An 18,261-nucleotide genomic window follows, 5' to 3' on the forward strand; every position below is an offset into this window, starting at 1 on the left:
GTGAGTCTTCTGCTAGCTGAAAGTACACTCATTTAAGCAAGAGGTAAGAACTCTTCTATGAAGGTAGTAAAGATAATCCCACCTAAAACCTGAGTGATAAGAGCTCACAGTTGCGAATTATGCTCTGTTCACACATACAGTTGCAGGTTCTGAAAGTCATGTCTCAGTATGCTTTCTCTTGAGAATGGGCTAGGAGACTTTTAATACTTTAAGACTGCTGAAGATGGTAACCTCTGTGGCCTAGGTACAAATGAATTAGAAATATCTCATCTCTAAATTCGTAGGTAAAACAAAAATACAGTTATGAAAGTGGATGACAGTAACAAAAACTAAACCATCATATGGGTATAGGGTGGCTGTGTGGTAGTATATTCACCGTCTGTGTGTATCAAAGTGGTCAGTATTTCCTGTTTCCTGAAGTAAAACTAGAGAGGTTTTGATTCATTAATGATAGCAAGTTTAGTCTGGCTTAAAGGATTCACTTAGAGGATTTAACAAGATTATTCTTCATCTAAAACAAATTAGTATTAGGAACATTAAAACCAGATTCATTTGGTCCTGATATTTCTGAAAACCATACATAAAAGAATTAAGTTCATTTAAACAATTTCTGCCTGTCAATAATTTCACCAGTTCTCAACGCTTCAAAAAGCTACCTAGGGCAGCAACACTGGTTTGAAGGGCAGTTGCCAAAGCAGAGTTGTTCAAAAGGTCTGCTCACCTAAGGACCTGAATGTTTACAGTGGAGACTGAAGCAGGAAAGCTTTACATAAAGGTTCCAAATTGCAGAAAGACTGAATTCCATCATCACCCCATTCACTTACCTGGAAGGCTCCTCCTGCCTCTCCACTCTCTCCCCCTGCTTCCACAGAAACCAATTCAATAAATTTCAGGTGTTTATGGGAAAACTAGCTAAAAATGGTGGGATGCATTAAATAGAAGGACTTCAACTGTTTTGTTATTAATTGCTAAATCTCTAAAGTAGGCTTTTACAAATGTATTAAAACACCAAGTATGAGTAAGTTCACCTACAAATGCTTTAACTCAATGTAAATATAATCATGCATTAAGAGTAAAAAAGACACTACTTGGTGGGTTAGATGTGCTGCTGTCTGCACAGGAAACAGAAGTAAAGACTGCATCACCACAAAAACCAGGTAGGACATGAGCTCTGTCCTTTCAGAGAGGGCAGCAACTTAAAAGAGGAAATGAATGCTAAAAGCAGCACCAATTTTCTTCATTAACTTCCTTACTGAGATGACAATTTTAATAATTTATTCGAAGAATTGAAAAATAGTATGAAAACTTAGCATAATTTTACACCTTTTTCTCTCCTAAATATAACATTAAATACCTGTACAAGGAATGTACTTTTACAGTTTTTAGCCCCACAGATTTAGTGACCAAATCTTAATCCATTGGAAAAATTACTTTTCATTTTCCTTATGAACAAATTTGTATCTCACACTGATTTAGGAAGTTCTAACACATGTGGGGGTGTGCAGGGAAGACATGTTTTTTGAAGAATCTGAAAATTAGCTCAGAAACAAATGACTAACACAAGGAATCATCTTCCCTTTATTTAAATTACATTTTGGATTTTGCCCAGTAGTAACGCAGTATGTCAAGAATTCAAGTGTTTGCATTTAAAATTGACATGCATATTGAGCAAAACTGGCATTACAAACGTGTCTGTTGAACAACAACAAAATGCTTTTTAAAGGCAAGTCTACACAACAAACCTCCACCCTCTGATATTTCTTTCCATATTTGGAAGTATCTGTACAGTTCAAAACTATTAGGCTCATTCCAAAGCTAGCTACAGAAGCTAAGGATAATAGCTGTCATTTTTTAGTGCCTGAGGAATACTCTTTAAATCCCTTCAACTCTCCCTTCAACAAGTATCACTACTTTTGACCAACACAATAGAACAGGCTTAAACTGTTCTTTGTTTCCTTCTGGTTTTAAAGGTATAACTCAAGAGTCTGACAAATTTAGTCATGATACCATGATAAAAAGATACACAACCAGTTTCAGACAGCTAATTTGTACCCAACACACCCTGGAAATGCAGTTCTCCCTGTCTACCACTAGATAGAAGTCTGATCAAGTAAAAACTATGCAAAGGTGGAAGATAACATAATAACTGAAGAAAAAAAATCTGCAATGTCTATACTGGAATTGCCACAAGACAAAATACTACACACCAAGTGAATTATGGTATGCTTACATGGATGCATGAAACTTCCCATCTTCAATTTACATTAATGGGAGGGAGGAAGAATGGAAAGGAAAAATCCTTTTGCTTGACATGTGAACCACTTTCTCCTAATGTGATCTAAAGATATATAGATCACATACATACCTGGCACCTGTAAATGTCTTTGTATTTTTCATTGCTAGAATTCTATTTCTCTTGTTATGCAATTAATATGCAATCGTATTTTCTGGTGTTTGGCTTGCAAATGTTTGACAAGTCAAAGTAAACTGATATTTGAAATGAAGCATGATCTGCAGGACACTGAGAAAATCCAATTTGGAACTCGGATTGACAAATTTGCATATTTATCTGAGATAAGAGAGTGAAAACATAAAATAGACTAATACAAACCCATGTCCTGAAGGAGCAATGAAGTATAAACAACACTGCACTCTATTATCTGGCATCTGGCGTCTGTTCACTCGAGATTCTGCATTCAGGTAGTCCTCAAATTTACTGTCAATGTAGTCAATAACTGGCTGCCAGCTGCAGGGATTACAGGAATAAAAACTTGTAAATTACATTATTTACGGAAAGAATCCTGGTTTTGCTAAGAAATAGATGTTCACAATTTCCCCACAGCTTGGGGTGTGTTTTTTTGCTTTTCATTTGCTTTCTTTAATTAAGGTACTTCAACACTGCAACTGACTAACTCCTCAACCTAAAATTAAGTTACATAGTTCTGAAGATACAGTGAGAGTCCACTGAAAAAACCTTTCAAACACAATCACCTTCATTGTAAAAGCATTAAACAGAATACTTAAGAACTGTAGCTAAGGTAATATGCTTCACCGATCGCACCTTGTGACAGCACAGAAGATGGTTCTGCACACTGCATATGTGGATAAAGAGCCAAATGCACCATTCTGTTTAAGGGGAAAGGCTGACAGCATTTCAGTCAAGTTATAAAGGTATTTGGAATTACAGTAGTTAAAAGTTTTCACCTAAATGAAAAGTTTAGAAGTGTTAATATTTTAACAGAATATTGAAGTCTGCATTTTAAAATATGTCACAAGGTCTGACACCTCACACGCACACAAAACGCAAAAAAGGTTGCAAATTATCATGGAAGAAGATAGAAAGAATGTCTTACCAATTACTATTATCCACAGCATCTCCAAATCCTGGTGTGTCAACTATTGTAAGTAGTAACTGAACACCACCCTCTTTGATTAAAACTTTTGACTGCTCAACCTATGAAATGAATACAGTAAGATTAAATTTTCAGCAGTTTAGTCACCTATCTTAAACACTGGGAAAAACATTAAATGGATAAGAAGCCTGACAAAGAATTGTTAACTCTTCTGCTTCACAGACACTGTGTCTGTATTCTGCTTATAAAATTCCAATAATTTCACAATAATGAATATTTTTTTTAAAGAAGAAGGTCATTATTTAAATAAAGTCACTGATAAAAGAATCCTCTAAGTATATGGGACATCGTAATATTTAAATTCCTGATAAACAGGAAAAACCTTAACCAGGAATTAAACTTGATAAAGTTGCAAACTTGGTCATTTCAAAGAAAATGATACTTTTCAAAACTAATCCTCTCCTCAAGCACCTTAGACACTTCTAGTCTTGTTAATGTATTTTTAAGAATACATTTATTCTTCAGCTAGCATAATGGTTGGGACTGGAATCTCAAAGTGATGGTTTCCTATTACAAACAGAATTATATTGGAAAGTGATACAATCTGGCTGCAATCTGCTGAGCTAGACCTGTGTGACTGTAATGGATTGAGTTCCTGTTAGCTCAAGTCACTGATGGAAACCCGCCTCAGAAGGCGACTGCATCAGCACAAAGAATGAAGCAAGATCGGGGCATGGGATTTCATGCCTCCAGTTGTGATCACCCATCCACAGCACAGCTCAGGCAGCTTGCAGTGAACATGTCATCCAACAGATTAAGCATGTCATGACAGAGAATAACTAGGCTAAGCAACACATGGACTGCTACCCCCTTCGTCCTACTAATGTTTCAGTAATTATTGATTATCACCAATGTCAGGTCCATCTGACTGGAAACGTGCTGTACACCACTGCAGTATAAGTGAGATGCACAGCAGTGTGAAATGACAAACCCATGTTGGCTTCATTCCAATTGCTTAGACATTTAATCATCCTTTTTTCCCCCCTGATATTAAACCAATTCCTATTAAATCACTAGTGACACTGTTTTCTAGATGTGGATTCAAGAAATCAGCCACGTAAGCCATTTGTCCAGAACCACATGAGAGCTGGAAGACTTGTTGCTTAACATTTCTTAAGTATCACAAACCCTAACTGGGGAGAGAAAATAAAGTTATTTTTATAATAAACCCTATCTGGATGATTTCTTGACCAGTTCAAGATTTGAGAAATATCATATTAATGCTTCTTAAGCTCTTGCACATCTCTAATTGTTGTGTAAGTGAAGTAGACTCTCAGCCACACCTGAACATTGCTGCAAATGCTCTGTAATCACTGCTTATGTGATGCAGTGTAAACCAACAAGATAAACTAAAACTGCAAAAAGTCAAACTAAATCCCTCTTGCACAACTGATTCCAATTCAAAAGAGAATATCCAGAATCACAGAAAACAGTAACTGCCTACAAAGGAAGCTTCATATTTAACATCTGAGTATGCAGGATGCTGTTTTTATCTACTCATCAGTAGTGATCCTACCCAAGTCAGATCAGTCCCTATCACTGCTAGTTCTCAGTTAATGGCTACCAGGATACTAGTCATGGAAACATCCAGGTTGGGCTGGACTTCAAGACCACCTAATTCAAACTCCAACATGAAGAGGCCTTACTACAAGGTTAGGAAGGTGTAAAAAACCAAGAATTAAAACCAACCAAACAAAACTGCACACACCAGCCTAAGCCACCACCAAGTTACTCTTCCACAAACTACAACTCTCGCCCTTCCAAAAGCATGCAGCTGAAAGCCATGAGAACCTAGGAATACATGCACTGCTTTTGAAATGTACGTTTCAATTATGGTTGAATGTACTTCCCCCCACCCTCTGGAGATCTATCAAGAAATTTTATTGTACACAATTGATACCAGAACTCAAGACAGTAATCCCTTGCCATAGTCAACTCAGCCAAGAGTTTACTACTCACAAGCTTTAGCACACAAGAGATTAACTTCTGATTCCTTGCATTCTTTTGACTGTCTTGTATATAGTAACAACACAGCCCTCCTATTACCACGCTGTCTGCAAGTATACAAAACCCACAGCACTAGCAAAATACTAGAGATGATAATGTTAAGAGATGTACTCTTGCCAAGAGCTGCAAGGTTTATTCTCCAGCTGCAAGCTTTATTCTCCTGCAAAAAAAAATCCCAGCAAAAGTCATTAAATTATTATGGGCTTACAGGGGAATGCGTTCTCAAAAGAAGCAATTAATAAATCATTATCTTGAACATATGTTTATAACAAAGGGAAAGAAAGGTCAGGAGATCTCAGAAATGTCATGCCAAACATTCTCCCTGATTCTGCATGCTTGTAAAATCTAAGTGTGGCTGAATTTGTAAAGTCACCTTCTGACAAATGGTCTGCAGCAACTGAATCTCTGCAGACAGTGCTAATACATTACTGGATTGTGAGGATTTAAATTTTCATAAATTCATGTAGGTATCTTGCTATCAGAGCAGGGTTTTCACAAACCTACAGAACAAGAAACATTAGCTGATGAATGAAAAGCCCTGTGCTTGTGCTGTGGACAATCAGACCACATCCAGGATATACTGTAAGCAGTAGATTCTACTGGTAGGAAACAGTGGATGAAGACCCTGCTACAAAACTTCTGCAAAGTTGCATTTTTCTAACCTAAATGGATGTGTCCATACATGGTCAAAGGCACAGAAAGCAGCAACATCTGGAAAAGATCCAGAAAATCACTGTAAACTAGTGTCATTCACAGTTAAGCATCCAACTACATCCCATCATCTGATTTACAAGTATTCCCAAGGGATTCATGGAAAACATTAGTTCAAGTCTTGGAATTCAAGACTTTTTAAGAAAAGTCTCCTCCAAACAGCTATTTTCCCATGCACTCCAGTCAGCTGGGTCACACGGGTCTCCTTGGCAGTTACTACACAGTGTTCATCACTTGGTGCTTGTTACAGCTTGACTGCTTTTTATTGGATGAAACATGCCTTTGCCATCCTGCATTTAAGGCAGTCAGATAATGATCAGCAAAAACACAGTTAATACCCTCTCATTTCTGAGTATGTTTCCTTTGAATTCTTCTGATACCACATCACTTACTCTCAACAGTTTTTCTGGATTTTCTATGAGAAATGCAAAGAGCTGCCTCACAAAACAACTCCAAACTGCAATGGTTTTCAAACCCAAACCATAGTTTGTGTGTATCTATGTGAGAGCCTCTTACACAATTCCTGATCAGGAAACTGTTCCCACGATATAACAACCTAGATTTGAGGATGCTCAAGTGAGGTGGTTTCTCTCATCCCTACCCTACAAAACCCTTTTATCAATCCTCAACTTAAAAAGGTTTTCACTGGCAGAGTACAAATCCAGTGGATCCAAACAGCAACTCCCACTGCTTATTCTTTAATATTTGACAGGAAACACCTCCACATCATACACATTGCTACCACACATGATTTTCGAACTTGCAAGGGGAAACAATTTTATCCTCACTTACACTAACAATGAAATAAGACAGTTTCAGTTTCTTTCTTAAAATGCTACACTGACTTTTCATTAATCCAAAGGAACTGAAAGCAAAACTGCATTTTAAGTTTATTTAAAAAAAGTACTTATTAGATAAAGTGAGAATTAGTTTCTAGAGGGGAAGACCTTCTTTAAATCTATTTCATTCCCACCATATTATTCTCTAAGTAACGTCAAACTCCGATTCACTATTGAAAACAGCTCTTTGGCCTCAAGCTTTAGCCCACACAGTAGAAGTAAGAAGAAAATGCAATGACTCTTCAGCCTGAGCTCTGTTCAAGCCCTTTTCTTTCCCTCTCCAGCTTTACATAGGAAAAAAAAATTCATTAAGTGAGGCTTTCTGAAAAGTATGTCTTTTTCTTACACCAGTAAATCAATAAAAATCAAACCACCTTGATGGTCAGAATGAACAGCAGATCATCTAATCTTGCCCCCTAACAGATGAAAGTACTTAACTCAAATTCCAGAAATTCCACACAGATCTTCATATTTTTTCTTACACTGATGCACCTTTAACTAGGAGGGAAGTGTGTTCTCCAAAAGATATCTCATTTTGGGTTTTTTTGTTAGCTTGTGTACAAATTCTTCCAAGGACTTTTCCCAAAAAACCCCAAACAAAAAAAATCCCAAGGTCCTACAAAGCATAAGGACAGTGGTTCATGGCACCAGAGTTTAATTACTCGATTCCAATGAGTAAAAAAGCACTCTATTTTACAGCTTCTGTTTAGCACGTTGCATACCCTCCTAACTCAACACAGTGCTCAATCCCTTTATCACAACTCTGCAATTGCCCAGTCCCTTCAGCCACAGTTGAATTTTGCAGCTGGATTAACTCTGTTGGACAATGGAAGCAATGGTGAGCACCCTTGGTCCTCACCTGTACAAGGTTAGATTATCACAAGTTATCTTCACCAAAGTCTTAAGTAAGTGCACATCAAGGGATGTAAGCAGAGCTCATGCATACTTATTCAGCTGTTCAGCTGTGAAGGCAGAAGTATCTCACAAACACAATGATTTCACAAATTACCTATAGCATTATTATTTCTTAGCATTAGTTAACTTATTTTTAGTAATCTTTTTATAACCTGAAAACATGTTATTTTTTTTAAGAGAAAATGTAATTGATCAGTAGCAAGTTATTACACAAAACAAATGGCTCAGCTTCAGTTTTCCAGTCGTTGACTTAATATTTCAGTTGCATCATGCACTTGCAGGAATATCCTCTTTAACTAAGCCTAGTGCTTAAAGTCAGGCAGGCTCACCCTAGTCCCTGATGTTTCAGAATAACAACTTGAAACAGGTCAACAAGGTACCACTAAGGATACAGTCTGCAGAAGACTCACAGATATTTTTATACCCAGGTCCCTGCACTTCTGTCAAATAATTTAATATTTGGTCTCTAAAAGCCTGCCTTAGACAGCCAGATTTGCACATCTATGTATTTCTACAGATTTACTCACTATTTTAATTGATAATAAACACTACATACATTTTCAAAAAGTTCTGCACATATATGTGCGTTTTAATCTACAGGCAAAACACAAAACACTTCAGGGCTCCCACATTTCTACAGGCTACAGGTTTGAGAACCTGGAAATTTTGCTGTTAAGATACACACTGAATATGTCTTAGTGGTTCATATAATCACTAAATGTATCTTGAAATTCAGGTGCTTATGTGACACCTGTACATCACCTTACATTACTAAGTTGCAAGTTACAATATTCAGGTTGTACCTTTTTTTCCCCAGACATACCTGTACAGTCTTTTTAATTCTGTGTGAAGGACCTGGATACTCTGGGGAATACAATTCTGTTAAGAACAATGAGTTGATTAATGTTGATTTTCCCAGTCCAGATTCACCTAGAAGAAAACAGAACAGTTTCAGTAAAACCAGGAGTATCACATCAAATATAAACATTTAGATCCACATTTCAAATACTCTTTAAACATAGTACCTGAAAACACGCACTTCACTCTAAGACTTTGAGAATCTATAATCTTTTCCAATTTCAAGGAAAACATTTCAAATCCAATTTGTCATTGTTGGGCTCTACAGACAATTTCTCTGATCATATTAAGTATTGAGTGCATTCAGCACTTTTGTCCATTTCTCCCATTACAACATACAAAATTATATTACATTGGATTTTATACATAAGCTATCTTCCTGGTATAACTCACCATAATGCCAAAGCAGATTAAGTTCTCTCCTTTATTTCAAATATTATTTATTAGAGAGTCTTTATTATCAGGAAGGAGAAAAAGAAGCGGGGGTGGGGAGAAAGGATGAGATTAGTTTGCTATAACTATTAAAGCCACAAGAGAAAATGAAGTTTCAAACTACATGGCTTGCCTGGGAATTTATTGTTGTTGGGGTACAGAGGAAGCTGGATTTTATTAGGCAATTTTTTGATAATTTCTTCACAAGCAACAGTAAATCATATTTGCTGAACAATCTGGAGACACTACTGCCATGACAATCCAAGCAAATACAGCTAAACACACCACAGCAAAGATTACCCTCCATTTACAGCTCTACATAGACAAGGGCAAGAATTTCAGATAAACTATTTATTATTTTAAAATAAAAGTCTTTTGCTTAGTTTTTTGGTGTTTTTGTTGTGGGTGTTTGGGTTTTTTTGGTTTTTTGCTAAGAAACTACTTCAACATAACAATTCACTGCAGCATGAATGTAAGGAAAAAGGTATAAAAAAATGCTGCTTTTTTTCTGTTTAGGTTTCATATGCAGTTTGTCAGTACATTGACCTAAACAGAAACCGACACAGGGAAATTTGCTTTCAAACTAACAAATTGGAGGGCAGACCATGTACCTTCACCGAGGGAGGAAAATTAGCTGAACTCGGCCCATAATCAAAAGGTAATACTTAACTAAAGCACTAATCACTCCAGCCCCAACAAACATTGTGCTGATTTAGAGACTGAACTGAGAAAACTTCCAACTTCTCGAGGTAAAAGTCCTGGATTAATGCAATAGAGTTATGTAACAAAGTAGTTAGGAATTGCCTCCCCTGCACTAGGTATCTGGGTTTCCTAGACGAGCTGGCTCATACACAGCGGCCATCTCGATTACAGCGGTGTAGCACAGTCTGCAGCACCGAGCAATCTCATCAGCTACACTGTAAACGGATTAGCAGCTGATGAAACACTGCAACCAGAGCTCCTGCCGGCTGTCCGCGCTCTCAGCAGCGCTTGCTCCTCAAACCCCACCCTCCTGAGAAGATGAGCTAAGCCGCGCTGCGAGCAGGGCTGCCCACGGCCAGGCGGATGGAAAGGGAGATAGATACTCAACGTAGGGTGTCGAGATAGCAATGAACAATAACCCCACCAGGACACGTTTATGCAAGCCAGCAGGGACACGCTTGTTGACAAGCCTTCACCACTGCCCTGCAGATTTTGCCTTCTTCCGTGGTCAGATGCATGAGACACCTACAAACTATGCAGTAAACACTCCGAGTCTGGTCATAAAGGACACAGAATTTCAACTGGTTTGGACACAGATTTTCTACTCTGCATTTGCAAGACTTAAAGGGCCGGGTCAGCTGCAGCTGAGAGGCCACCCCATCAATTCTGCAAAAAAAAGAAGCTTCTGAAATGTCCAACTCTCCATTCTCATAGATGCATTTTGGTTAAAGCTTAACCTCCATCTCACAAGCCTGCTCAAGAGATAGACATCGTTCCAGTTAAACTGAAGGATTTAATCCACTCTATTGAAGCCCTCAAGAGGGTGGCTCTGGTTTTGAAATGGACAATTCATATCCTTTCCATTACCTTCACTTTTTAACTTGACCATAATCTTGTAAAAGGCACCCTACTACAGTACTGAAGGAAGATTTTAGCATCAGATTCTATTTAAGTAGACAAAAAGGGTTGATCCTTCTTTCTCCCTTCTATTAGGGTTACTGCCAGTCTTAATATACTGAAGAATTTCAGGTTAAAAACAGTGGAAACAACCACTTCTCCCAAAAATGAGTGCCTTTCAAGCTGTCATTGAAATTTAACTTATGGAAATAAGATTTTCAGCTTCAAAAGAGTGTAATGGAAAACCAGCAGTTTGCCCTAGATGGCTTGGGAATCTGTCTAACTCCATACCAAGCAGTCTCTGAACTGCTGAAGTGTCACACCCTGAGAGATCTGAGGTATGTTCTCCTCCTCACCCTTCACTACCCTTCACAGCTGCAAGGAAGTGAAGATAATTTTGAGCTGATATTAGTGAAAATAAACTATGCTAAGGATATTTATGCTCAATCTTGTTCCCAACGGTGCCCAGCATCCTGGATATCCTTGCCCATCATGCTAACTTTAATCAGCCAGTGCAGATTATAACAGTTTAAACTGCTTAACTGCTAGCAGCAATTGAGTTATCACATATAAGAGTGATATCTCAATTCAGTGCACCTATCCAGGATGCAGCTGTGCTTAGACAATGTATGGTTCTGCATCTGCAACAGCAGTAAGAGGCTATAATCAGATAAAACAATTGCACTGAAATGTAGGCAAAAAACTCTAACTGGAATATTTAATATTGTACTACAGGAAGCCATGCTGCTTCCACTGTAATAAAACAAGCGTTTCTCTGTGAAAGAAGAATTTGAGAGATCAACTGTAAGTCTGTAAGTGAACATTCTAGCAGCCTTTCTGGACACACTAAAATATTCTCATTTTCATTAGAAATTTGCTAAATAGTAGAACAACAAAAAAAAAACTTCAAACCCCAACCAAAACAAACCACCAAACAAACACACACAAACCCCTTAACTCCACAGCCAAACAAAACCCTCTGTCCTTCCCAAAACTACCTAAAAGGATTGCATACTCAAAAGGCTGGGAAAGGCTTCCACAGATGCAACAGGCTATGAATACGACTAACAAAACCACAAGGGAGAAGGGAAAACAAGTGAAATTTAATTTGCCCTTCCAGAAACAAAATTATACGTCCCAAATAAAATGTATCTTCCCACTTTCAGCGAGCACTTCTGATGTATTTTGCCCTTTGACCATTGCATGAGTTGGCAAAAGGATGCAATGTAATAGAAACTTTTAAACAGCAATAACTCCCAATCACATAATGAATTATGTTGTTATTAGACCTAGGTGCCTGATTTAGAGTGAGCAATTTTTAGAAATGTGTTTTAGAAAGAAGAAAACAAAGAAACATTTATTTTGTAATCTTGGCTCCATAATGTTAATTATTTCTGGTATCCAGGTACTGCCTTTTACCTTGCCCTCTCTCCCACTAAATATTTCACATAGGCTTCAAATTCCTCTGAATATTGTTATTTTTCTTCATTATTTTGTGTCCTATATTTATGAGTAACTTAGTATTTTCAAATGTTAACATTTTAGCAAGCAGTTCTTATTGTCACATTCAAACACATGGAGCTGGCCACCCTTGCTGGTAGAAATAAGCACATATTTTCACTAACATACTTTTGTGAAGGAATACCTTCTATGGCCCTCAAAGGACTAGCAAAAGTTCCAACTCTTCTCAAGTCCATGAATTTTGAAATGGCTGAACAAATAGAGTGGAACTCTTCTTATACACTAGGGTTAACAATTACCTCTTGACCATTAGCATATTCATAAAGATGGCTCACAGCACATTACTTTAAATTAACCTTGGATACCTGTGAACAGAACACTGATCAAGTACTTTCCTTTTTCCCTACACATATAAGACTAGCTGTTAACATGAGAAGAAAAACCAAGGGAAAAAACCAAAAACCCACATTCAGTCTCCTCTTTAATATATAAAGCATACAGACCTCAAACGTACTTCTGGGGATCAGAGGAGACCACTGGGATGGTTTGCAAACCATGTAAATAGTTTCCAGAATAGCACTAAACACGTAACTAAAGGAAATGAACAACTGAAAAACTGGAACAATGGTGTGAAATCCATGTGAATGGGGGAAAGTAGTGCTCAGGTAAAAAAAATAAGTAACTAGCTCAACTGAGCTACATAAATCTTTCACCTTCATTTCCAAATCCCTCCTCATAAATGAACCTAAGAAATCCTAATCTATGATAATCAGCTAGAAAAATCTACTCACAGATAACTTGTTTCTATCAGTTCTTGCTATGATTTTATTACTACAAAAAGCCTCAAATTCCCAGCATCTGCTCCTTGTGATAACAGAAGTGAATTGATACCCTTAAAGATGCTTTTTTCACTGTTCATTGCTGTAGCACATTAAGAATGTGGCTTATTTCCAACCTCCTCTAACTTTCCAGCCTCTGCCAATCAAACTCAAATATCTATGAGCAAAATGGACAAGAAGTCCAGTCCTAGCTTTCTCCCAGCTTTATTTGTAACTTCTGGTGCAGACCACAGTTTTTTCATTCATCAAAAATGCATCACACTACATCTTGTAGATACATCTTTCTAAAAATCCAATATTGTTTCTCTTCTACATTTTTAGGATCTTGTTTTCTAAAACTCAAGCCCCAAAGAAAGCATGAATTGCATTCTCAGATTTATGATCTCACATGAGAGCTCATTAAACATATAAAGTAATCAAGGTAACCAATCTTGAACATTCTCAGCATGCTCTCTGCATGACTTTCTACCTCTTCATTATAAGTTACTCTTGCAGAAATAACCAGAAGTTTTCTACTCTTCACTAACAATTACTTGGCTATCTACCAGTGAAACAGTATTTCATGCTTATGCCCTGTGACAGTCAACTGTACCACTGGGAACATGACCACAAGTGCTATGTGTATTTAGGAATTTCAAATTGTTTTCCCAAACTCCAGGTGGGACTACAAGACTGCCAAGGAACCACCCACCAGCAAGAAGAATGTTTTGCAGCACTGGAAGCCAAGACTTCAGTTAAACTGCTCAAAGACAGCCCAGTCTCTCTGTCATTGTCTCTATTAACCGGACACAGCGAGAACTGCAGACTGAGAAGAAGCATTAACTGCTAATTCTGATGGCTGAGAGAAGGTAACTCATTCCAGTGGACTTGTAGCTCATTAGAGAAAAGCTGCCAATAAGTCCCATGGTAACCAGGTTTCTACAAATTGCATAGGGTTTTTGGAAGCTTCCATGGCATTTTAAGTAGACATCTTTATTTCAAGTTCCTTGATATGGTCAAGCATAAGCTGCAGTTGCTTCACTGCTTTTTCAGAATGAAGATATCCAACAACACGTTTCTTCTGTGAAGGGCAATTAATAGCACATTTGATAGCCACAAAAAGTTATTACAAGGGGATAAAATTCAACAGAAAAATGCTGCACTTCTCCACAACCTACTTATACAGAATGTTTATATCAGAGCATATTTTTAGCTGTTGAACAAGTTTTTTTATGGAATTTTTTGATTTTATAAATTCTAATTATTGTGACAGTTTTTGCTTAAAATATAATCCCATTAGTTTGATGCTGGTGACTCAAAGAAGGGTAAAAAGTTTGTCAGAAGGCATAAAAAAATGCATTTCATCTTCTTTCATCTTTGTACAATTCACAGTTTATGTGCACGACAACACCTGCAGCTTTATGCAAATGTGCAATGGCTTTGATGGCACTGTAACATGTAGGCTTTTGCTTTCATGCAGAAATAATCAGAGAGCCTGACCTACGGTGAGTGGTATGAAAGAACCATCCTCTTGCCCAAGGGAAATGATGCTCTGCCATGTCATTATAGACAACCACAAAAATGAAGACTACAAGATGCTTTTAATTTCAAGTCTGATTTTAGAAGCTTTCGTAAAGGCTAGTTCCTGCCTTCAGTGCTCTACAAAATACAAACCAACAGTCCAATAAACTGGATGTAAGAACATCCAAATGAAACCAGTCAGGCAGAGGATGGCAGCAGGACCATGCTGCTACCACACATCTACTTTTCCATGTAGGATGGTGTCATGTGAAATCTTGCAAATTATCGAATCTGTCTTTTATAGCATTTATAAGGGGAAGAAAGTCAAAGCTCCACCATTTCACAACTTGAATGTGAAGCATAAATTATGGAAGCAACATATGTTAGAGCCACAAAGATGCCCCTAGCAAAACAGAAGAACAGGGGAATCTAGCAGCAAATAAATCCATTTCTGCCTGTCAGCAACAGCATCAACAGCAGCATAATTTCAGCATTTAGGATACAGCAAGACAATTTAATCAATTTTCTTAGAGCAGAATTTAAAGTGCAATAACTGAGGGCAGACTCTTGGTATATCATTCTTGTCAGAGATGACATATTTAAATAATTCAGAAAACCCATTAGCAAGGATGGGAAATATCTCAGAAGAATATTGCAACAGATTCTACACAGCATTTTCCAAGTACTATTGTTTCCCCTCAAAGCAGAAGCAGGTCTAGCTTTCCACAACTGACATATTATAAAGATGCCATATAACAATGGTTTAACTTCACAGGTGAGATTTTTGCTACTGCAAGAAATATGGTCCCCTACTCCCAATCCAACTCTTGCACTCGAACTCACAATGGAGCATGTGAAGCAAGAAGCGATCCAGCAAACTAGGGCACACAGGGCTTCAGGATGGGAAAATGAGGGGGAGATGACAAAAGGTAAATTAGCAAAGTCAAATGCTCTCCTCTCTTATTGGAAACAAGGATAAGTGTAAAAATCTGCATTTAAAACTAGACCTCTTCTCTGTCACAAAAGAATCATCAACAATTCATAAGTCAAAGAATTTGTGGCACTTCCTGAAGAAAGTCTTATTTCTTCTAATTGCATACACAGGTTTTGCTCCTGATAAACAGCGTGTCTGCAAAGTAGCCACTTAAAATAGGACATCTTAACATGAGGCATAGAAAGCAATCTTTCAGCATTTTGGACAAAAAACTTGCAGCCCAGTAAAATCAAGGAACCAAACCCAGTTTGTCTTCACTTTTAGTTCTTCAATATTACTGCAGATGACAAAAAACTGCATAGTATTGGTCCACTCATATCTAGTACCAAGAACAGCTGAAATGCAACAATCTGAGCTTCAGAGTTACAAGCCCACCATTAGCAGCTGCAGTCCAGGCTCACCAAAGCTTAACTTGCTTTTTCTTTGTTAGGTGAAATAAAACTCCTATGTCTGATTAAGCTGTAGTCATACTGCAATGCAGCTTTAGAGACATTATAAGCAACAAGAAGTTGTAAAAACTGACCTACATGGGCAATCTCAATGCACAAGGTCACTGTGAAGTATCTGGGTTAAAGAATTCAGCTGGAAATGACAGAAGCTGCAGAGTTCCAGGACAAATCTTCTATGCTGAAACCTCATAACCAGGATACACCTTCAATTTTCACAGGCTTTGCCAAAGCAAAAATAAAGATCCTTCACAAGAGAAGAAAAAAAACCTTATTGCTTCCAAAATCAAGAGGAACAGAAACTGTTGTGAAAAATGATAAAGCAGGATGCTCTGTTTAAGGCAAGAAAGCAAACATGTGAGACCAATATTGCTGCAGAGCTGGACTTACTCTCTGGAGACAAATACAGGGATAGGTAAATTGTATTCCCTGATTATATGAATTATTAAAAAAAAAAGAGGGTAAGATTACAGGAACATGAAATTTGTCATATCTACATTACTGCTGACAACCAATTGTACAGTATAAGCCTAACATTTGCTGACTAAAGAATAAAAAGTAAATTAATGAACAGAGATCACAGCTTAGTCACAGTAGGCTCTTTCATTATTTGGACAGAAACAAAACTGACACAGCTATCAAAATGCTAATGAAAAAATAAGAAAGAGTGATGGGGTTTACGTAATCTTTTAGACTAAAACAAGTGGTACAGATAAAGGGTCAACATCTGAGTGCGGCATGCATGCAACTCATGAACAAGAAGCTCTACACATTAACTTGAGTAAAAGGAGAGAAAGGTGAAGCACTTTAAGCAACATCTCCCTCAAAACACCACCCAACTGATACATCTAAAGCATGAGTACAACAGAAAATTTCAGAAGGATAAAAACCAAAATTATTTTTACTTACATGGGACCTAATAAGTCTCAACAGAAAAGTACAAAGAGCACTTAGATTGACTTACTCAACTCTTCATCATATCTTCCCTTGAAAATTTACATTATAACAGAATAAAAGCTATTGGAAGTCTATCGAGTGCTCTCAAAATACCCCAGATGGGACACTCTGCTATGAAGTAAATCCATAAAACTTTGTCAGAAGACTTAACTTAGAATATTTCCTGCAGTAGGAAAAATTTCTTTCAATACCTTATACCTTCCCTCTTGCTGCCTTCTCTCTTTAATATCCTTGGAAGCACATTTTGTAACAGGAAACTATGTTATGACAAACCCCTTAACTGGCACAAGTGGCAAGAGGAAGATGCAGATAGCTAGACAGAATTCTGAAAATACACTCCAGTGATATGATTCTTGTGGCAATAAGGAATGAGAAATTAAGGCAATGTTGTTTGCAAATTATGATAAATCTGCTTTGATCTGGTGTTGGCCAACCAAGGAGCAAGAGGATCACAGGGATGTGCTCTCCTGCATACACTGTTGCCACTTTTAAGCAACCTTGGCAAAACCTGCTTTTGTTTCCCTAAGACAGTCTCCACTGGAATTGTAAAAATGGTTATTTTAGCTCTATAAAAGGGTGTGGAATAAGCTTGTGTTGTCAAGACTACACCCCTTTTAATATGGCAACAACTGTTCTGCTTAAGTGCTAAGCCATTGTTTCCCAATTGCTGCCATCACTGTTCAGTTTTATAATAATGACTAAGAAGAAAACCGAGCTGCTTTTATAGACAACAGAAGCATCAGTTTACAAAGTGGAAAGGCAAACAGACAGGTCTGATAAGGTCATATCCTAAGACCTGTCTAGAATGCTTGCTGTGTTTTGCAGTGGATAAGTCTGAAGGACAGACATGGGAGGTGGACCAGGAATCTTTCTGGACTTCCTGCCAGCTACAGAGGACACAGCCCAGAGCCAAGGACGCGGCATCTGATAAGTGACAGGCTTATCCTTTGCAGAAGGTGAGAATGATACACACTGAGTTTAGTTAAAAGGGATAGAAATCATAATTCTTAAATATTTTTTCATATAAATTCTTAAATCATTCAGTCAAATATAATGCAAAAGAACTCCCTACTATGTAAGTAAGTGAAAAACTGACATGTTCTTTTCTGTCTCAATGCCTGCTGAGTTGCAGCTATTGTTTTCTGCTCTGCCTGGCACTGATGTAGCAGAAAAGCAGTGAACAGATACTTGTCCATAGTTAATTTCCTTTAAGTTAGCAACTTCATATATATTTCACACTTTTCTTCTCCACCACAATGTAATGGTATCCCTCTAAATTAACCTTTTTAT

At 37.6% G+C, this 18,261-nt stretch overlaps 1 protein-coding gene across 2 annotated transcripts in view; it reads right to left on the minus strand.

The window, feature by feature from the left end:
- SEPTIN7 (septin 7) overlaps positions 1-18,261 on the minus strand; it is a 61,706-nt gene that overhangs the window by 17,179 nt on the left and 26,266 nt on the right. For both annotated transcript variants that reach the window (XM_021553263.3, XM_021553262.3), the window contains 3 exons: positions 8,709-8,815; positions 3,354-3,454; positions 2,612-2,746 (listed from right to left, as the gene is read on the minus strand). In XM_021553263.3, coding sequence (XP_021408938.2) covers positions 2,612-2,746; positions 3,354-3,454; positions 8,709-8,815 — 343 coding nt within the window. The remainder of the gene's footprint in view (positions 1-2,611; positions 2,747-3,353; positions 3,455-8,708; positions 8,816-18,261) is intronic.

Source organism: Lonchura striata, chromosome 1, assembly GCF_046129695.1.
Source record: "Lonchura striata isolate bLonStr1 chromosome 1, bLonStr1.mat, whole genome shotgun sequence".
Classification (NCBI taxonomy): domain Eukaryota; kingdom Metazoa; phylum Chordata; class Aves; order Passeriformes; family Estrildidae; genus Lonchura; species Lonchura striata.